Raw genomic sequence first — 23,629 nt, 5'->3', positions numbered from 1 at the left:
ATCATCGAAAAAGCTTCAGATTTTCAGCATCCGGTACAACCCACAAGATCGTGCTATTGCCAAAAGATGGAAAGAACACACTTAGTGATTTGATAATTTATCTTGCGGCATCGCCTCATTTGGAATTCGCCGATGCTTTTATAAATACTTAACCTTTAGCTGTGCAAACGTTGCGTGTTGTGCCGTCGAGTTTGTGAAACGACAAAATGATGATCAGGCTGTGACGTTATCTGTGAGATTAAATGAATGAAGTACGGTTACGAGATATTGTACATAAATATGCCGTACCATTTGGGTCAAAAGTAAAAATACGACATCAGCTAAAATAGATACCACGACGGTGACAAAATTATTACCGCGGTGACACTTTGTCACTGCGGTATTAATTTTGTCACCGCGGTAACAATTTTGTCACAGCGGTGACAAATTATGACTGTTGGAATATTTTTATGCCTGCTGTTACAATTATTTGTTTGGGTCAGTTCATCCAATCATTTTCCCCGTAACAAACCGAGATTTTTCAAGAAAATATTTAATATTTAACAATTGTTTAAAATAAAATCAATACGGATGAATACGGATAGTTGATAAATTATTCATATGTTTATTCATATGTTTTTGGTGTAATATGAATTCTTTATTACGCCCGTTGGCCCTTTGTTCTGAAACCACATGTCGCCAAATAACAAGCTATTAAATTGTAATAAAACTACAACGCGTCCTGATAAGACTCGAACCCCCGACGGAAATCAAAAAGACGCCGACAATTCATAAATTCATTGGCGATTGTCCTATAGTAATTATACGATAATAATCTGTTATTTTAATAGGTTGATGTTGTGTGTTTTTTAAGTTCTACGGATATTCTTTTAAAGATGATAATAATTGAATATGCATTATAAATATTCGCCGATTTGCCGTTTTGCAAGACGTTATTTAATTGGTCAGTTTGATTATGCTCTTATCAAACTCTTTGGGTCAGACAAAGTATCACCGCAGTTACAAATATATCACCGCAGTGATAAATTTATTACCGCAGTGACAAAATTGTCACCGCAGTGACAATTTTGTCACTGCGGTGATATCTCTTTTAAGCTGTTGGCGTATATGTACTTTTGACCCAAAGGGTACGTCATACATAAAGGCTGTATATGTACGTGTCGTCTATTTGCTTCTCGGTCCGTCTGTTGTTGTTTACAGTTGAAACACATAGCAAGTATTTGTATTTGTCACAATTAATCAGAGCACTTCTTTTGTAAAAATTCACCGCTTCATTTGTGAACAATTATCGTTTCATTTGTGAAAAGACATCCCTTAATTTGTTAAAATGGCCGATTTATCTGACTTCAGTTCCGCAGCATATTGTGTTATTGTGGTTCCATAGTTTTATATTAAAACCATGCACGTTTTCTGCAAGTCTAAAATCTTGCTTTAACTTTAATTTCACCAAAGTAGATATGTGTATACATCAACTTTGTGTATGAAAACATGGACACTGTTCCATTTTGTTGAAAAAGCTTACCATTCGATATTGACAATTCATAAAACTGCAGGGCTTAGCTTGGATAAGTTTGAATTATGAAAGAAAACACAACTGTGTGCATCGGATCTGTAGATTATGTTCTGTTGAAAGGTCAAGAAATGAAGCCGTTTCAACAACTTAATAAGACGTAAAAATAATTCTGAAATCAGTCATAATTTAACCCATTTATGCCTAGTGGACTCCCACATCCTGCTTAATTGGATCATTTTATTTTCAAAATTAGGGATATCTAGTATATTTATTTCTATATTTAGAATATTTCTTATAGAAATCCTTTAAGCAAACAGCGCAGACCCTGATGAGACGCCGCATCATGCGGCGTCTCATCTGGGTCTACACTGTTTGCCAAGGCCTTTTTTCAAGACGCTAGGCGTAAATGGGTTAATTTCAATTTATACCCGTTACTTGTTTGTGTATATAAAATTCGATCTTACTATATACTGCATGTTATTAGAAATTGCAAAATTAATAGTAAATAACATTTAATATCAATTTTATCCTTACACGTTAACAGATTTATGCCGAGGTAAGGAATTTAACACTGTGCTTGCTTCTAAAGCTGTTTTAGTAGACGCATTTGAAAACACAGCAGATGCAGTGGCAGTAGAATCAGCGGCGACATTTACGCTGGCAATGACATCTATAGCAGCATTATTAGAACCAAATATTATAGAAGCTGTATAAGTAGCTGCAACAGTAACAATAACAATATTCTAAAAAAGAAGTAGCATTTGCAAAGTAGAATAAAAACTTACGACAGTAGAAGAATTTTCAACACCAGTATTATCAATGGTAGCAATAGTTAACATGTACGCAGAAGCTTCTGCTCAGATATGATAGCAGTGGTATAGTAGCAGAATAAGTAAACAAAAAATGCGTGTAGTTGAAAAGCTGAGAAGCAGCAGAACTTTCATTTGATTCTACGCATTACAACACCCAGTCTATTACCAAAGTTCTAGGACTTTAGGAGCAGTAGATGCAGCAGAAATAATAGCCATATTTTCAGATTCAGCAGTTACATCAGCAACCGCGGGTTACGAATCGAGCCTCGCTCTAGGAAAACGGGGCTTGGTGCGTTTTCGCAGTGTCATCACAGATCTGCGCAATCCACACAATCTTAACAGGGACGACACTTTCAGCTTTCATGGAATTTTTAGTTTGTAGGAAGTCTCTTCTAAAAGAAAATCCAGTCGAGGCTGAAAGTTTCGTCAATGATAAGCCTGTGCAAACGGCATAGGCTAATCTGGACGGGACTTTACGTACATGCATTAACCCCCGTTTTCCCGGAGTGAGGATCAATTGTAAATATCAACAGAACAATTAAGTAACACACATATTGAAATATTAGCGGTAGTTCTAAGTATTTAGTAACGCATTAGCAAACGTTTAAGTAGAATGATCAATTAAATGAGCAGCTATGTCAGCATGATCAGTCGCCCTTTTGTCCCCGGTCAGATGTGTATTGAGAATAGTTTCCACACATATTTTCATATATTGTACCCACGGTGAATAAGAAATAGCCCCCTAAAGATAGCTCACCGGATGATAATTTTACGTATACAAAAAATTATTTGACGCGATTTCTCGCTGCAGCGTATAATGTGCATTTTTCCATTTTTACAGGCGTTTATTTGGACAAACATCCCCCTTCAATTATCCGCAAAACGTGCATTTTGTTCCGACATGTTTGACAAACACACTTGACATTTTGAGTGCCACGTTTGCTCCGCGGTAGAGTTATCACGTGTAAGAGTTGCTGTTCGCGTGCTCCGTGTTTGTGTCAACAGTGACCCTGGGTGTAACAGATTACCCAGTCATCGTCTGTTTGCCCACCCGTCTGATTAACAGCCTTTCAATCATTCTGCTCTGAGAATTGAAAGGTATCGACGAAGGCCTTCGTAACATTTTATTTGTTCAGCATTGTGTCTGATAATGATGTCTAATCAAACGGGATCTTTTAATGCGACTTTGTGAGGAAAGTCCTATCAAAATTCCCTGGGAATTAAGTAGTCAAAACTGCAACAATAGCCATATGACCAGACGCAGCAGTTACAGAAGCAACCGCGGGTTACGAATTAAGCCTCGCTCTGGGAAAGCGGGGATTGATGCGTTTACTAGTGTCATTACAAATTAGCCCACGCAATCCACACACTCCAATCAGTGACGTCACTTTCCGCTTTCGTGGCATTGTTCGTTTAAGAAGGCCTCTTCTAAACGAAAATCCAGTCGATGCTGAAAGTGTCATCCCTGATAAGCCTATGCGGACTGTATCGGCTATTTTGGACGGTACTTTACGCCCCATGTATTAAGCCCCTATTTTGGACGGTACTTTACGCCCCATGTATTAAGCCCCTATTTTGGATGGTACTTTACGCCCCATGTATTAAGCCCCTATTTTGGACAGTACTTTACGCCCCATGTATTAAGCCCCTATTTTGGACGGTACTTTACGCCCCATGAATTAAGCCCCTATTTTGGACGGTACTTTACGCCCCATGTATTAAGCCCCTATTTTGGACGGTACTTTACGCCCCATGTATTAAGCCCCGTTTTCCCAGATTGAGGATCAAAAATAAATGTCAATAAAAGAATTAAAATAAGACCTAGAAATATTTGCAGTTGTTCTAAATATTACGGGACGCAGCAAAATTTGTAGTCGACGCTGGAAAATCAATAGAAATCAAAGTGATTTTGTCTCTGCAACCTATATAAGGCTGTAATAGATATACATCCGACATTTTGCCCGAATGCATTTCAATGTTCTTGGATACATTCTTGTATTTATAGCCCCTTAACAATTTAATATCTCGATAAAATAAATAGACGTTTAAAAACAATATAAACCGGAAGTGTACAACGACACAGGGAAGCGTTTCCAGATTGTCGAATAGGCAACGTTAACCCATTTATGCATAGTGGACTCTCCCATCCTTCTAAATTAGATCAATTTATTTCTCGAATTAGGGATGTCTAGTATGTTTATTTCTATATTTATAATATTTCTTACTAAAATTCATTTAAGCAAACAGCGCCGACCCTGATGAGACGCGGCATCATGCGGCGTCTCATATGGGTCTTTGCTGTTTGCCAATGCCTTTTTTCTAGACGCTATGCATAAATGGATTAAGATTGTCGAAATGATAACTTGACACCATTTTGTCACAGATTAAAAAAACATTAAAAAACACTATCAATCAGGGATCGAAATACCACGTATGTCGCGGTCAATGAGCAATGGTCCATATAATTTGATAAAGTAAAAAAATGTTAAAAACGTAAAACAATCGAATAATTTGGAATGTTTCTTTTGTTTTCGGTTAATTGTGTACTATCAACGTGATACAGAATAAAACGCATTTCACAAAATAGTAGTCTGCATGGTCGAGTAGGTGCGGAGATAAATTGTCCAAAGGACACTGGCGAGGCCTTGGCGGAGAAAAAATGCGTGTTGCTGATGATGTTGTTGTTTTTTGTTCTTTCTGAAATTCTATGATTGTTATTACATACTGGAGCTCTACAGTTCTTGTGTTAAAATCTAGCAATTTAATGCATTTTATGACACACTTAGAAAAACTGCAAACAAGTCCCTCCAAAAAAATTAAGTAACCGATACTTCAAAGAACTTTATCTAATCATATTTACGAATACATGGTTCCCAGGTGTATATGGAATTGTGTGCATAGTGTAAGGCCATGTCACCAGCTTAAAGTTTAGTTGTTTATAACCCTAAATGTAAATCATGACAAGCTTTTAATTACACTTAATGGTTATGCTAAATTGCTTAATATATATGATAGAAAAAACGTACATACAAAGGTTTTTAGTGTTCGCGTAATGACGCGAAATTCACGACGTTATGTCGAATTCGGAGCTTAAGTTTGTTCTTTGATATTTTCGCTGAAAATTAAATAACATTAACCCATTTATGCCTAGCGTCTAGAAAAAAAGGCCTTGGCAAACAGCGTAGACCCAGATGAGACGCCGCATGATGCGGCGTCTCATCAGGGTCTACACTGTTTGCTTAAAGGAATTTCTGTAAGAAATATTCTAAATATAAAAATAAATATACTAGACATTCCCTAATTTTAGAAATAAATTGATCCAATTAAGAAGGATGGGAGAGTCCACTAGGCATAAATGGGTTTAAACTGAATGTCTTTGGAGTGTTGTATCCCATGTAAACGCATAGTGCAAAATATCCTTACAAGAATTTCGTTTTGCGATTATTAATAGACCAATACACAGCCAATCGGGTTTCTAAGATATTATATTAGTACTGTGTAGAGTTGCATGAATCCAAAGTCACCTTAATCACAGACCACTAATTTAAGTGTAAGGTGTTTGTTGAATAACAGTGTCAGCTCTCTCTTTCTTATTTAACTCCGATTCCTATTCTTTTTAATGCCGGGCGCTTGGCAGGAAGGCTTCGGTACCCATCAATTTTGTAAATGAGCCAAGTAAGCGTTCTCCTCCTTGTTGGACTAGACCGCGTTAACAAACGCCGAAACCACTCGGCTACAGAGACCAATAAAACATGCACCTATATTTCCGCTTACGTTGTAGGGACCCGCGAGGTGGCGTTCGTACACGCGATCTCCTCGGCCGGAGTTGCGCATGCGGTGACGCGCGCATGCAGCAAAGGGGACCTCCAGACGTGCGGATGTGACCGCACGGTGAACGGGAAGACCGCAGAAGGTTTCGAATGGTCCGGATGTTCGGATAACATCGGCTTTGGTACCGCGTTCTCGCAAAAGTTCGTCGACGCAAGGGAGCGGACGCGTTCGTCGACGCAGAAGAAAAGCAAAAATATAAAACGGGTGTTAATGAATCTTCATAATAACGAGGCAGGGCGAAAGGTTGGTATATAATTATAATTGCATAGCTAATGAATATTTATTTGTTCATCTTTATTAACTTCATTATTTATTTATTTATTTATTTATTTATTTATTATTTATTCATTCGTTTCTCCCTTTTCCTTCCTTCTTTCATTCATTTATGTGTGTATTTATTCATCTAAAACTGAATCGATATATATTGTTTTGTGTTTTTATATTGTATTTAATGTCGTTAGGATTGTTGATCGTGTGAAAACAATTGATAAACAAAAGATAATATTCATCGTTTTACCCATACATCCAATATGCATCCTATAAACTTCGTTTCGTCGTGAATAAAATAATCATAACATGGTGTTTGATAAGGAAGACAAAGTAAACCCTAACTAATGCAAGATGGCGCTTTATTGCTTTGTGCACGCTTAATTTACAGTTAATTGGACTGACAATACGACTACGAGAAGCTTTAAATTATCCGAAATTCCTTTCACACGAAACTACGTATAATTACGACGAAACATTTCGTGCTTTCAACTGCAACCAATGATAGACATACAATGCAACATTTCACATTTTATTACCGCTATATACACCATTAACCCTTTGATTTGGACCAAATTAAAGTTGAGTTCAATGAAAAGTGCAGTTTTGTTTGTAATAGAGTAAGGCACTAATAAATGTTCGAAAAGAATTATACTTTCCAAGCAATACTCAATAAATCAAGTTGTAAATGTCGCAGTTAACCAAGTGATTTTTACGGAATCCGGATATTGCCATCTATAATCTCGCCCTTCTTTCATCAAGGGCGACACTAGACACACGAAGCGATACTTGACCTTATTCTTGACAGTCGCGGCGATACTTAATCTTTTTCCTGAAAGTCGCGGCGACACACGATATTTTTCTTGACAGTCGCAGCGAGGTACGACGTCTAATTTCAGACCGCGACACTAGACACACGAAGCGATACTCGATATTTTTTTTTGACAGTCGCATTCAAATATCGCTGTAATTATATCGCCTGTCAACTGTCAGGTTTTTTAAACGGTGTTACAGTAATTTTTAATCATTTATTATTAATAGCGTCGCGGTCTTAAATTAGACCGCGATACACGAGATTGGGATAATATGAGCGATATTTGAAAAATAAAATATCGTGTGTCGACGCGACTGTCGCGCAAAATATCGTGTATCGCTTCGTGTGTCTAGTGTCGCCCTTTGAAGGCGGCACTAGACACACGAAGCGATACTTGATCTTTTTCTTGACAGTCGCGGCGATACATGATCTTTTTCTTGACAGTCGCGGCGACACACGATATTTTTCTTGACAGTCGCAGCGACGCACGATATATTTAACTCGATATATCGACTTTTGGGCTACCTACACAAGGGCGATATATCGTGTTAAATATATCGTACGTCGCTGCGACTGTCAAGAAAAATATCGTGTTTCGCCGCGACTGTCAGGAAAAAAATCAAGTATCGCCGCGACTGTCAAGAAAAAGATCAAGTATCGCTTCGTGTGTCTAGTGTCGCCCTTGATGAAAGAAGTGCGAGATTATAGATGGCACTATCCGAATTCCGTATATTTTTGATAGTCGTACGATGATTGGTTTATATTATACTCTATATAAGCAATCCTCGTAGTATCACAAAATATAACGACAACAACAGAACTCTCCAAATTATTCAATAGTTTCGCGTTGCAAAGCTTGATAATTTTCGGGTTTTAAATCGTCAAAAGATGCATATAATGGATATTTTAGAGCATAGTAAATGTCAAGTGTTACTGTTTCCTCACAATTATCATAAGTAAAACGAAAATTTGCGGATCTGAAACATTTTTGTTTAATTTTGTCAATTAACCAAAACGTGAAAAGGTCCCTTTAAATTAAAAAAAAGTGTCTGCGATCATATGTAGAGTTGGCAGACTATGTTTAGAATCGACCGAAAGACTAGAAACGGTACTTTTTAAATAAGCTTTTTACTAGGTACCGACAATAAAGAATACGTCTGTATGAATCATTACTGTAAATGCTTATAAATTGCTCAATTAAAGATTATTACCATAAACACACACGTATAACGCCCTTTCATGCTCACTGAAGGTAAAACACATTTGTCAAGACTAGAGTGAAAGCTTTACGGGCAATTTTGTTATAACAGGAATCAATGACCCGTCGCATCATATTAATCTTTCAACGTTTGGAAAAAATAAACCAAATATCTCGGAACATTAAAAATATAAACTATAAATCTTCGCGCTTCGTCATTAAGTCCATATTTTCTTACATTTTTATTATCTGTGCCTCTGTTAGTATTTATCGAGTACATAATTCGCCGAAGAGCCAGGTAACGGGGGTCTAAGGCTCCGGCTTATGTGCGGCATTAACGGCTATTTACCGCGCCGCATGAGGTATTTTCGTTTAAAGGGGCGGTTTAATTGATCAAATTGATTTATTGATACCACGTTTCGCTTTAAATACGGATGTTTGCGAAGAATTTTATTCGCCACTTGCTTCCCATATTAAAAAAGTCATATATCATAAAACATTAACAGTGTTTAAGAAGTAAGCTTTAAATACGGATATTTGCGCAGAATTTCACTTCGCCATTTGCTTCACATATTTTTAAAGTTATATATCATAAAACATTAACCGTGTTTAAGAAGTCCGTCATATTGTGGATATGACGAACACGTAAATAATATGACAAACGTCAGTTACCAAGTCATGTTGATGAAAAATCATCATGACAAATGTAAGAAACAGTGTTCTGTTTACAAACAAATAGAGAACACGACAAATATCACCTGCAACGTTGTGTAAATAAAACAGTTTAAACAAGACAAATATCACCTGCAACGTTGTGTAAATAAAACAGTATAGAACAGGACAAATATCAGCTGCACCGTTGTGCAAATAAAACAGTATAAAACAAGACAAAATGTCAGTTTTAATAAAGAAAAATTAACACAATCCAAAATATATCAAACTATCCCTTTCATTGTGAGCTCGCAATTGCGTCTTAAGAAGGCAATACAAATATCATCTATATTATAAACTAATAATGAAGGCGAAAAGGTTAATCGCTTTTGAACTATCCGACCATGTATAGTCATTTCGCTCAAAAGCACAGATTCAAATGTTACATTAAATGTGTTCTCGCTTGAACTCTTTGCGTATTGGTAAAAAAATTACATTAACAAGTTCTGGAATATACTTGTTTCTATACGTTTCTTCTGCTGAGTAAACATTGACTTGACGTATGCTTCCATTTTATCATGTACATAATCCCAGAGAGTTGATTGTTGGCGATCTGTTTTAAAGATTCTGGTCATATGACTAGAACCACGTCAATTAAAAAGGTTAATGAAGAGTGTTGCGGTTGATTCTGTCAGACATTGTATTCATATGAGCCGCGCTCTGGGAAAACCGGGCTAAATGCAAGTGCCTGAATTGTCGTCCACGTGAAATGTCGTCCACGTGAAGTGTCGTCCACGTGAGGTGTCGTCCACGTGAAGTGTCGTCCACGTGAAATGTCGTCCACGTGAAGTGTCGTCCACATAAAGTGTCGTCCCAGGCTAAATGCATGTGCGTGAAGTGTCGTCCACGAGTAGTCTGAGCAGTGCGCACAGGTTTATCTGTGACGATTCTTTCCGTCTTGACTAAATTTGCGTTTAGAAGAGACTTCATTTACGCGAAAAAATCAATAAAAACGGGAATTTTCTTCGTCTCTGATAAGCCAAGGAAACTCTGGAACGAACATGAATTAAGCCCGGTTGTCCCATAGAGCGGTTGATAACATGATATAACGTACATTACTATGTGTTGCGTCGCCTCTTGTACACAGTGCTCATAATTATTTTTATCCTCTATCTGTCTCCCTAGACCGGAACATTAAAAATGATATATGATCTTGTATGTTAAAATAGCATTCACATAGTCTAAGCAATTTATTTAGTTCTATCGTACTTAACCCATTTATGCCTAGTGGACTCTACCATCCTTCTAATAAGGATCAATTTATTTCCAAAATTAGGGATGTCTAGTATATTTATTTCTATATTTAGATAATTTCTTACAGAAATTCCTTTAAGCAAACAGCGCAGACCTTGATGAGACGCCGCATCGTGCGGCGTCTCATCTGGGTCTACGCTGTTTGCCAAAACCTTTTTTCTATACGCTAGGTATAAATGGGTTAATGCACAGAAAGTTAATAAGCCTGTCTGGCTTCTACAAGACGAACATCACTAGTATATGGCACACTTACCGGAAGCTCTGTTACGTTTCAGAAGCACCCAGATGCTAATCACGTCCTTTGCCGTCATAACAACCTGTGTTGCCAACCTGGTCCTACATTTTGGAAACCAAATCAAACTTTTAATTAATTTCTTGTAGAGAAGTTTTGTTAATCACGAAAGAGTTTGGTTTCGCTCGCGGGGGTAGAAAAATCTTGTAATTCCATTATATGTAATCGAAACGAAGATTTATCGCGAGTCGTTCTAAAGGCAGTACGCGGATAATAAATGGCTTATACCACATGTTGAATATTTAGTGCACTAAAATAGAATTTTAGTAATAGAAAGCTCAACCTCTGCATATGCACGTTAGGAATTGATATGCGCATCGAAATCGTAATTTTAGTACAATTGTTATTTCTATTCAAGAGGATATAAATTAAGGAAAAGTTATCATACTTGCAAAACTCAACTTTTAGTTACGAGCAGATTGTATCTTAACCAATGAAGTATTATTTAACCCATTTATGCCTAGCGTCTAGAAAAAAAAGGCCTTGGCAAACAGCGTAAAACCAGATGAGACGCCGCATGGTGCGGCGTCTCATCCGGGTCTTCGCTGTTTGCTTAAAGGAATTTCTGTAGAAATTTTCTAAATATAGAAATAAATATACAAGACATCCCTAATTTTGGAAATAAATTGATCCAATTTAAAAGGATGGAAGAGTCCACTAGGCACAAATGGGTAAAACCGTTCCAAGAATGTTCATAATACTGCTATGTATTGAAAAATTCCACTAGTACACCGGATTGTTAATATTATAAAACATCGGACTGTTCATAATAGTGTTATATGTCGAAAATTTCAAATTATATACCGGAAAGTTCATCATATTGTTGTTGATCGAAACATCATACACATTCATCAAAATGTTCATAATATTGGTATGTATCGAAATGTTCATAATATTGGTATGTATCGAAATGTTCATAATATTGGTATGTATCGAAATGTTCATAATATTGGTATGTATCGAAATGTTCATAATATTGGTATGTATCGAAATGTTCATAATATTGGTATGTATCGAAATGTTCATAATATTGGTATGTATCGAAATGTTCAGAATATTGGTATGTATCGAAATATTCATAATATTGGTATGTATCGAAATGTTCATAATATTGGTATGTATCGAAATGTTCATAATATTGGTATGTATCGAAATGTATCTTCGTATACATCGGAATGATCACACAAGTGTTGATAGAAAGCTCATAATATTGTTTTTATAAAAACAGTCTTCTAAATCATTGGAATGTTCATATTATTGTTTTATTGCAAAGCATTCTCCTCAAACATCGGAAAGTCCATAATATTGTTTTTATTGAAAAAGTCTCCTAGTACCCCCGAATGTGTTATGTATCGAAACATTCTACTAAAACTCGGGAAGTTGATAAGTTTGTTATATATCAAAACCTTCTAATAAATCACTAACATGATAATAATATTGTAGTTTATCAAGAGATTTTACTACAATACTTAAGTTCATAATATTGCTATACATCGAAATATTCTTCAAAAACACCGAATATTCATAACCATATCCGGTGCGTGCCTTTTCAAAGCGGGCATCGAGAAGGAACGATTAGACACATCCGGTGTACTTAGGTGACAGAATAATAATAGTAATAATAATAATAATAATAATCTTATTATTTTCCGAAGGTAACTCATTAAGACAACACATTGATAAAAAGTCATGCAAACAGTTTAACAATGGCAATCTTATTTTCAATGAGGCCTTCAAACAACTATGGTTTGTATAATGCATTTCTACATTTTAATGCAAACATGTAGACTTTGACGGACATAAGTGTACTGTAACAGTGTAATAGAGGTGTTATAAAAAGCAAGTATATTATATGACTTCTCTTATATTATTAATTTCTCTTCCAATATTGAAATGGTTTCAAGGAAAAAAAATTAATAACAGAAAGTATTAAAAAATATAAATGTTTTGTTGATTACATTTTCCCATATGCACACACTCTAACGCACGCACGCACACACCTATACACACACACACACACTTATACAATTACCATATCTTAATTAACACGACCAATAACAATAACAAAAATTTAACAAAAACAGCCGCGTACATTATACTATAAAGTCAGAGTTTAAAAACGTGGAATACATTATTCTTGAAATAGTTTACGATTGATAGAAGTGGCTAATATACACAAATATTATAATTACAGAAAACAATATTCATGACCAGTGTTGTTCACAATAGGATATGAAATTACAAAACTGCTATGAAGAATAGCCTGCACCTCCTTGCTATAAAAATAGTTGAAAAAGCAATATGTATATTTGTTTGCAGAAATTAAATCTACAGTAATCATTACGACACGTATGGAGGAGTATTTGACTTTTGAATTAGAGGAAAACAGAAAAATGTTACTACGCGTGAGACTCAATTTGCGCCTCAAAGAGGAAATATTTCTTAAGCCTATGTTTGAAAGTGGTGAGAGTGAGAGATTGGTGAATACTAACCGGTATGTGGTTCCATATTCCCATACCAGAGTAACTAAACGACTTTTTTTAAAGGTTTGAGTGAGCGTCAAATCATTGTATGATATCGATCTTAAATTGTAATTATTGTTTTTCACCAGTTTTATCAACTCGTCAATATATGTGGGCGTTAAATTATAAAGAGATTTGTAAATAATTATACCTGGTAAAATATTTACGTCTGTTTTTAAAAGAAAGCCATTGTATTTTTTTTGATAAATAATAATCATTTATATTTAAGTCATTTCGTAATATTACTCTTAAAAACCTTTGCAGTTTTGATATTCTGTTTATGTCTCTAGTATTTGCATTTTGCCATGTGACACATCCATAATCAATAATTGGTGTTACATACACATTATAGAACATAATTTTCATCTCAGGTGTTAGAAAATATTGTATACGCCTGAACAGTGATAATTTCGAAGCAAGTTTTGAACAAGTTATATTAACATGGGCCTTCCAATTTAAATGTTTATCAATATGGATACCTAGAAGTTTTTGGGTTGCAACATGTTTTATTTTTTATTTATTTACAAACAAATTTAGATCTTCTAAATGTTTAAGTTTTTGGCGTGATCCTATAGTCATGAAAGTAGTTTTATCTGGGTTGACTGCCATATTATTTATCATACACCAATTTTGTGACCTTAGTAAGTCGTCTTGAAGTGTGCAATTTATCATACATGTAGTTATATTATTCCCTTTACAGTAGATTGTTACATCATTAGCATACATGTTAGATTCTGATGTTAGTTGTAAGGGTAGATCATTCATGTAAAGTAAAAATAACAAAGGTCCTAAAATGGAGCCTTGTGGTACACCGGAACTTATCATGCAGGTGTCTGATGTTACTCCATCTGCCCGAATTAGTTGTAAACGGTTTTGTAGATATGATTAAAAAAAACTTCAAAGACGAATCCGAAAAATGATATAGTTTCAACTTGTGCAGATGAATGGTGTGGTCTACTAAGTCAAATGCTTTTTTGAAATCCACAAAAAACAGTTCCTATCATATAACCATAGTCCTTACAATTTAACCATGAATCTACGAGTGAGATTAAAGCAGTTTGGCATGAGTGGTTTTGTCTAAAACCCGATTGGTGTTCATTTAGTGTACAGGTTTCCTTTAAAAAATTTATTTAATTGAATGGCTACATGTCTTTCAATTATTTTAAAAATTGTAGGTGATAAAGAGATAGGTCCAAAATTATTTGGATCATGTTTATCCCCTCCTTTATGGAGAGGTACGACACTTGCTAATTTAAGTAAGTCTGGAAAGATTCCAGTTGAAATTGAAGTATTTATTAATGTCGTAAGAGGTTGTACGATATAATCTTTGCAAAGTTTAAGGATATTAGGTCCTATTCTGTCTAAGCCACTACTTTTATTAGGATTAAGTTTATCAATTAATGTAAGAACTTTCAAAGGTGATATATATTCTAATTTGAACTCTCGATTACCCAATTTTTCATCTAAGAACATTTTTAAATATTCAAAATTTTCAGGTTTGAAAACTGTTTTCTTAATTATATGAGATATGTTAACAAAATGTTTGTTAAGTTCATTAGCCACACGCTGTCTCCCACAAACATTAACATTGTTTATGTTTAATGTATTAGGTAAAATTGCTCTTTGATTTTCACTATCATTTGATATGCTTTTGATAGATCGCCACAATTGTTTAATATCTTTTTTCTCTTTAACAGCATTATTGAAAAACGCTCTCTTATGTTTCTTAATTATGGGATTGCATTTGTTTCTCCATATTTTATACTGATCAAAATTGTTGCAAGCCTTTAATATATCCCTGTTAAATCTAGCCTGTTTTATTTCATCTGAATACCATCCAGGCTGATGTATGCGCTTAACACGCTTACTTTTAATTGGCGCATGCTGGGATAATACTGTGTTTAATATATTGTACAAAGTCGTTAGGGCCAAATTCGGATCATTTGTAGTTTCTATAATATTCATATCATATTGACCTAGATCTTGTAGAAACAGTGTTTCATCAAAATGTTTAAACGATCTATAAGTTATTTGTCCATGTTCAAATATAGACTTACTTTTAAGTTTACAAAGGAGTGTACACGTGATTGGATAGTGGTCACTGATCAATTATTTTTGATGACGTTTTTGTTACTTCGGTTGGATATTGAACCAGTTGTGTCAGTCCGAAATCAAGTACAGTTTTTGCCCATTTTGTATTATTAAATTCATTAGGTGAAGAAAATTCAATGTTAAAATCGCCAATAGCTGACCAATTCATATAAGATGATTCTGCAAAATCCATTTGTTTCTCAAATGAATATATCCAAGACTGGGGACTGTTTAGGGCACGGTAGATAAAGAATAGAAGATGTGATTTATTATTTTCGATAGCTACCTGTAGCCAAATAGTCTCAATGTCCGAGGATTCTAGATCAAAGCGACGGACATAGCTTATGTTCTTTTTTTAGATATATAATGAGTCCTCCACCAGCCTTTTTTGACCTGTCTTTACGTTCAAAACGAAGTCGTTAATTAATAGATCTGGATCATTAATTGAACCTGTTTAAAACGTTGCACTCAAACCAAAAATAACAATTGACGCTGGCTCTCCCATTATAAGTTTGAGTTCATCTAATTTTGGAAGAATGTGTTGAATATTCAAACTTGCTACATGAATACCTTGTGTGCTGAAAGTAAAAACGTTTTTATGAATCAACAATTTATCCTTGAAATTATTATTCGTTTTGAGAGGAGGCATTTTCGATACATCTACGTTTTTGCTAACATTTAGATACTGGTATGAATCATAATTGCAATTACAATACAACGTACATGTATTTTTAGAAACAAAATTAGTGTCAGGTTGAATATTATTGTCACAAATTATTTTGTTGCATTCAGTACATATATTGATAAGTTTAAGAAATTGGTTTTCATGAGTAAATAAGCCAGAGTGTCCGTCAGTGTTTTCCTACCATAATATGTGATTTCGGCAATCTTCTGTCGAGTGGTTTGCTAAACCGCAACGTATGCACGGTGACCATCGTCCACGTAGCTGAAAGTTTCTATTACCAAACAGGCGACCGTTAGTCTGGAAACGGTCTCAAATGCCATATGTCGCTCCTGTCCATGGTGGCCGAGAGTAACGTGTAGCGGCGACTCTGTGTGTTAATTCTCTCGCGGACGTATGTTTGGACTTCACAATTATAGTTACCGTGTTGATTGTCGAAACTAGTTTACTCGAGCCTTTTGGACACAGGTGTATATCGTCTTTGAAGTAAAACGGACGAATTGTGGTTTTATCAGCGTAAATGAACGAATGGTAGCAGTCAATGAGAACAGCATCCGTTTACATACACAATTTCTTTATTTCTTCATTTACCGGCCCGATGTCCGTGTCCGTTCGCGGACAGAGAGCGCATAAATATACAGTACACTGGTGACGTAAAGCCTCAAATGTTGAGTGAAGCGTTTCATACACACTGCGTGATGTTCCGGAAGCTGCATCATTACCTCCGACATAAAATACTATTTTTGTGTATTTTGATATATCGTCAGTCAAAAGACGAGTGTAAATGTCTCTCGATTTCTTACCGGGAAGTGTACGTACGTCCACATTGCTCTGAAGGCCACGCTTACGTATAATATTTTAATATTTGAGTCTCCGATTAATAACGTTCTATTCTGTTCAAGTCTGGGTTTATGTACGAAGTCATTAGTATGTGCGTTTCCGCTTCCTGTCAGTTCCGACGCGTTTTGCGAATTTTGCAAAGCGGGCGATGTTTTTTTCTACATCAAGTGATTGCGTCGCGGGAAACATTGTACGATCATTTGATTAATCATACGATATAGCAGGAGTTTCCATCAATTAATTTAGCGATATTTCAGTTTCTTTTTGTTACGTTAAAATATTAGACATCTGGGTTTTCATTGATTCAGAGAAGGATTGCCATCGTTTTAGAAGTCCCTCGTTCAGGTTGCTTATTTGCGTCTTAACAGATTCTGAATTTGAAGTAACATCTTTCAACTTATTGTTCATGTCACTACAGCACAGAGTGTGTTGAATTTTTTAAACCACATATAATATATTTTATTTCAGCGAGTTGCGTTGAGGTCTGTGGTATGTGTTCCCGCATTTCACTTTTATGTTCATTTATTTCACTTGAAACGGATTTCATAAAATCATTCAATATCTCATGGATATTCGAATTTGTGTCTTTATCAATTCGACGAGCATGCTTTTCTTTTCGTACTGACTGAACTGATTCATTGAGGCGACGTAATTCTTTATGACTATCGGATTCATTTTGATTTTCCGAAAGTTTAGATTCATTTTTGCTTATTGACATCAAAAGTTTTTTGAAGGCATTGTTTACATCAGTTGTTGTTGTTTCGTCATTTACTCATCTTTCCTCTATGTTTTTTAACATCGCTGGCAGGTGAATTTGCGTGAACTGATGAGAGTTTATAAGTTGATTAAACACGAACTTTTTGTGTGATAAAAGTTTAATGTATAAATACCCTGTCGACCAGAACTTAACTTGTATTGCGTTTTAATAAGATTTCCCTGTCTGTCGTGCACCGGAACTTTGCAACATTTATACGGAAGAGTGTTATTGCTGAAAAACTGATCCGCCGCAATCTTGAAAAGTTCATACATACCAGTGTTTAGTAAAAGTCGAAAACCTCCACCTGTCACGTATACAATGAAATCTTCTTGATCGGTGAAATTCAGCTTCTTTCGTTGTGACTTCTCCATATTTAGCGTGTAAACCTTATCAACTGCGGCGCCATCCGTAACATTGTTAACTCCGCGGGTGCCGCTGTCCCAGCGAAAGGCACAATATCACGTTACATGTTACGTCGTTTACGTTTGTCCGAAATCCACAAAATTACATTGTTGTATCGACTTTTGTTCAGAGATTCTGTTTTTTATAATATTTAAGTATGTTTTTTTTTAACCAGACGATTAAAAACAGTTAAAAACTTAATTTAAACGTGAAGAGTTTAAAAAAAAAGTTGTTTACAGCAACCGGACTTGACGTCAGAAGGTTGATGTGACTTTGATATATGACTTAGGCACCAGTTAAATAGCATCAATGTGAAAACCAATGCACTGTGTTTGTTTGTGTTATTTTTCTGAATGACCTTTGTTTACAACTGCTTTAAATAAAACAAGTCAGACATGGTACCCATTTTATTTTGTTAACGGTACGTCAACGTCATGATCGACATAAAATGCTAATTGGCTTTAATTGGGAATGTTAATTGAACGATGATAATTTATGTGTGCAAAACAACAATGAATAAAACGCAAAAACATTTATATTGAATCCGGGATTTCTTCAAGATTGTTGATAATACGTGCAATGCGCATCAAAGGAAACCCATTTATCAAACATTGAGCTTAATCTGTCGCTTTAAACGGTATGTTCAGAACTGGTTTACAGAATAACAGTTAAGCGTTTCGGTGTTAACATATCGTGTCACCACTTGCATATGAACGAGTCGCTTTAAGTACGCAGTAGAAATTGAGCATGACTTAAAAAGCAATTTATTGTCATTGTCTACCGCGAGATGCCTAGTAACGTAGGCGTGGGTAAATACAGTAGATGGGGTGTTGGATTATCTGAGTTAATACATAATAAGAAAATATTCACTGCAATAACTCCTTGAGTCTAAATATTACAGCAGCGTATACTTCAACAAACATTTCGTGTACTATACGTAAATTTGAAAAAAAGTAAACCAGACTGAGTAAAGTATGTTCGTATTTAATTTTTTTTCTTGTATTCTATTTTATTATTATTGTACAAGATTCTTATATCTTTCATTATTTTTAGTATGATGTATTTAACTGCGTATTGATTTGTTATCAATGTATCATTGTAAATGATTTGTTTCTGGCATTCATTTGAAAAGTAATGCCATGACAATTAAAAATGTTTAAATTATGTTATTTTTGATAAATATTATTGGCGTCGCACTTAAGTGCGACGACTCGTATGTAATACGTTGTTGTTGTTTTTTCGCTTATGGGAGGAGAATTTATTTTACGGATCAATGTATATATTTTTGTTGTCAAAATATCTTGCATAGTGGTGATTTTTTGTGTAAATTAGTGTAAATAAGTACTGCATTTGTGCCTATTTCATTTTACTACAACATTTATTGCCAATAATGCAAAGCTAATTCTTTTAATTAATAACTGATCACAGGGACTGGGCAAAAATAAAAGATCACAGGGACTGGGCAAATACGCGAACCAGTGAAACTTTCTGGTTTTGTAAAAAAAAACATAATCAAAATATATTTATTTTGTGGTTTTTCTAACAATAGCGCAGACTTTTGTTGTTCGAGTTTTGGTTAACGCGTATATTCTTCAATTTTACATGACGACAGCGATTTTATTATGCCCATGAAATATATGTGTGAGAGGGTAGGGGGGGGGGGGGGGGGTCGTAAACACATTAAAACTTTTACAGTGTTTTCATATCAATGAGTACTGAACCCCTATCGTAAATGAGCAACGTAAGAATAAGTTCATAATAATCTCCCCTTGAAGTTGAGAAAAATATGAAATTACGCTTACAAAATGAAGCAGATTTTTAAAAACTACAGTTCTGTTCCATTAATGAAAACTGCACACGGATGCCAGTAAAAAAGGAAACCAATGTAAATAAAATTAACTATGAAATATTTGGGGGTTACAACACAAAATTATAGATAATGGTTTTTTGGGGGTTATAACACAACATCATAGATAATGGTTATTTTGGGGTTATAACACAAAATCATAGATAATGGTTATACCAGTATTTTTTCTATTTTGTTTAAACTAATCGACCAATGTATTAATATTTACAGTAGAAAAATCGTTCCATGTAACTTCATTGAGTGCCTTTTACACTGACATTCCCGACGCCCTTTGATGCTTTGCATCAATAGTTATCTTGTTAAATGTTACAATACAGTTGGGTTTAGGTTACATTTTGTCGGGTATAGTGGAAATTATCTTGGGTCATATTATCATTATGTTGGATTAAAGAGTCTTTTCACGGATTTTGGCATGTGTTGAAGTTTGTTATTAAATGCTTTATATTGATAAATGTAATCGTTGGATCTAAAAAGCTCCAGTGAAACACAAGAGCAAAATTAAAGAAAGAAAAAAGTAACCCTCAATTGGGCTCAAACCACTGACTCCTGGAGTAAAAGTCTATCGCTTAAACCATTCGGCCATCCACGCACACACAATGAGTGATGACCTTTATACTATTTATAAAAGTAATTTTCGTAGTATCACAAAATATAACGACAACAACAAAACTTTCCAAATTACTCAATCGTTTCGCGTTGCAACGCTTTATGTTTTCCAGGTTTTAATCGTCAAAAGATGCATATAATGGATATTTTAGACGAAAATTTGCGAATATGAAACTTTTTTTATTTTGTCAATTTTCTGAAACGTGAAAAGGCCCCTTTATGCCTAGTGGACTCTCACATTCTTCTTAATTGGATCAATTTATTTCCAAAATTAGGGATGTCTAGTATATTTATTTCTATGTTTAAAATATTTCTTACAGAAATTCTTTGTAGCAAACAACGCAGACCCAGATGAGACGTCTCATCTGGGTCTCCGCTGTTTGCCAAGGCCTTTTTTCTAGACGCTAGGCATAAATGGGTTAAGGTAGGATTATGTTGGGTTAAATTTGCTTTTCGTTTAATTAACATCACATTATGATGAGACCAGTGTTCATTCTGTTGAGTCAAGTTGGTATTTTATTTAGTAAAAAATAACGCAACATTATGTCAACTTACCCCAACATAATGTTACCTTAAGTTAACCCAACAAAAGGTTAACTCAATACGATATCAACCTTTCGACATATTCTTACAATAGCAATAACAGCATTCAAATAAACTCAAAATTTACCTTACTTTTCACGTTTTGGTAAATTGACAAAAATGTTTCAGACTCGCACATTTTCGTTGTATTTGCGAGGAAATCGTTATACTGAACATTTACCATTATCTAAAATATCCATTCTATGCGTCTTTTGATGATTTAAAAATCTGAAAATTATGAAGCGTTACAAACGCAAAATGATTGAATAAAAATGTGAAGTTCTGTTGCAATCGTTATATTTTTTTGACCCTACGAGAATTGCTTATATGAAGTATTAATATGTCATATTCTGATTGAGAACGGATGGCCGACTGGTTTAAGTTTTAGACTTTCAGTTTTTCGAGCCCTATTGTGGATAACTTTTTTCTTTCTTTAATTTTATTCTTGTTTTATTTAATGGAGCTATTTAGTGCCAATGTTTACATTTATCAATATAAAGCATTTAATGACAAACTTTAATATATGCCAACATCTGTGAAAAGGTCCCTTTAACTGTGTCAAAGTAACCAGATTGTATTCGTTCTCCTTTACACTCTTTATAGGCCGTGGAAGAGAGTATGCAAGTTGTCTGCAAATGTCACGGCGTTTCCGGCTCCTGCGAACTGAAAACTTGCTGGCGCTCCATGGCAACGTTCAGAGACATTGGTGCCATTTTGAAAGAGCGCTTCGACGGAGCGACGGAAGTCACCCTCGAGCAAAGCAACACTCGCTCCGTGTTGGTTCCGGTTAATAATCAGTTTAAACCACCAACGCGGTCTGATATTGTGTATTTAGTGCCGTCGCCGGATTTTTGCGAGTCAGACGCTAAAACTGGGTCGCTCGGGACCAGTGGGCGGGTCTGCAATAAGACGTCAAAGGCCATAGACGGTTGTGACCTCCTGTGTTGTGGTAGGGGTTACGAAACAAGAACGGTGACCGTTGTGGAGCGGTGTCAGTGTAAATTCCACTGGTGTTGTTACGTCATTTGTGAAAAATGTTCGCGAACAGTGGACGAACACGTGTGCAAATGAGCTATTTTAAAAACGAGGATTTACAGATATTTTTTTTCAATTATATGCAATAGTGATTTAACAATAATCGGTTGATACCATTAATCGGCCAGTACGACTAGAACATTTTATGTTTAAACCATCAGCTGTAAAGTGAAGTTGTATTCATGTTGTTGCGTATGTAATCATGTTTCTGATGCAACAATTAATTGCTTCGTTTCATAACTAGTTTTATGTGAAACATGTTTACATTAAGCAAATTGAAAAAGCTGTTAAACGTGTAAATATGTATATTCATGAACAACACGTATGTCAATTGTTTTCAGAATGTTGTTGATAAGTGACTTAAGTGTGAAAATTAGATATCAATATGAAGCACTTGACACTGAGCAGACTGCACTATGGAAGATTGTTAACGAGGACACAATTTCCATAACACAAGTCCTGCCAATATGCAAACAGACCAAACGTTTAATGCCAAGTAACGTTTATAGCAGATATTACATTAAAACAGTTATTTAACCCATTTATGCCTAGCGTTTAGTAAAAAGGCCTTGGCAAACATCGCAGACCCTGATGAGACGCCGCAATATGCGGCGTCTCATCAGGGTCTGCGCTGTTTGCTTAAAGAAATTTCTGTCAGAAATATTCTAAATACAAAATTAAATATACTAGACATCCCTAATTTTGGAAATAAATTGATTCAGTTTAGAAGAAGGGAGAGTCCACTAGGCATTAATGGGTTACAAATTTAGTGCGTTTTGACATTAAAAGTTTGTTCGTAGTATCCTACCTTCGTGATGACTTAGTTCACGGTGACTGAAGTTCTTATTGGCTTAAGTTCGTGATGACTTATGTTCGTGATAATGTATGCACGTGAAGACTCAAGTTCGTGACGGCTGAAGCCTCTGTTGACTTATATTTGTGATGGCTTATATTCGAGATAACGAACATTCGGGAGGATTCACTTGAAGTTAGGATGGCAAGATGTGCGACCGTTAAGTCTTAGATGGAATAAAATGTCGGTATTGCCTACTGGTTTCCGTTTATGACGGTATGTCAGTGTTCAACAATCGCACGAGAATTTGAAAACGTCGTAGTGAGGATGGTAATATTGCACGACAAACTATTTATATGTTGTGCAATGTTTTGCTGATTCGTTACAATTGGCAGACAAGTGTGAAAATTTCCATTCGCTGTGCATGAAAGTATTTTTTCAGATGTTTGTTCTATACGTTAAAGAATAGGTACATATGAAAACACGTTAATAGTATTACAATTTTGCTCTTATGAATTTCACGATAGTGTATTTGTGTCTCTCTTTCTCACGGTTTACGATATACAACGCGTGTTGCCGTATGCATATTAGAAACAAATGTTAAAACCTACAATAACCATCCAGTAAACTGGAATTATGAAATTATTTTCTCTTTTGCAATAACTGCATTTATATAGTGAATATTCATATATGTATGTTTATATAAATTGAAGAAATACGAAATTCGAGTATCTTGTTTATTTGTAAGAGGAAAGTTTCC

At 35.2% G+C, this 23,629-nt stretch overlaps 1 protein-coding gene across 1 annotated transcript in view; it reads left to right on the top strand.

Moving 5' to 3' along the window:
- LOC127841430 (protein Wnt-4-like) overlaps positions 1-23,364 on the top strand; it is a 71,665-nt gene extending 48,301 nt beyond the window's left edge. The window contains exons 3-4 of the mRNA XM_052370252.1: positions 6,107-6,399; positions 21,645-23,364. Coding sequence (XP_052226212.1) covers positions 6,107-6,399; positions 21,645-22,112 — 761 coding nt within the window. The 3' untranslated portion in view covers positions 22,113-23,364. The remainder of the gene's footprint in view (positions 1-6,106; positions 6,400-21,644) is intronic.
- The last annotated feature ends 265 nt before the right edge of the window (positions 23,365-23,629 follow it).

This window comes from Dreissena polymorpha, chromosome 8 (genome assembly GCF_020536995.1).
Source record: "Dreissena polymorpha isolate Duluth1 chromosome 8, UMN_Dpol_1.0, whole genome shotgun sequence".
NCBI classification, from domain to species: Eukaryota; Metazoa; Mollusca; class Bivalvia; order Myida; family Dreissenidae; genus Dreissena; species Dreissena polymorpha.
This window is presented reverse-complemented; position numbering and strand designations above follow the sequence as displayed.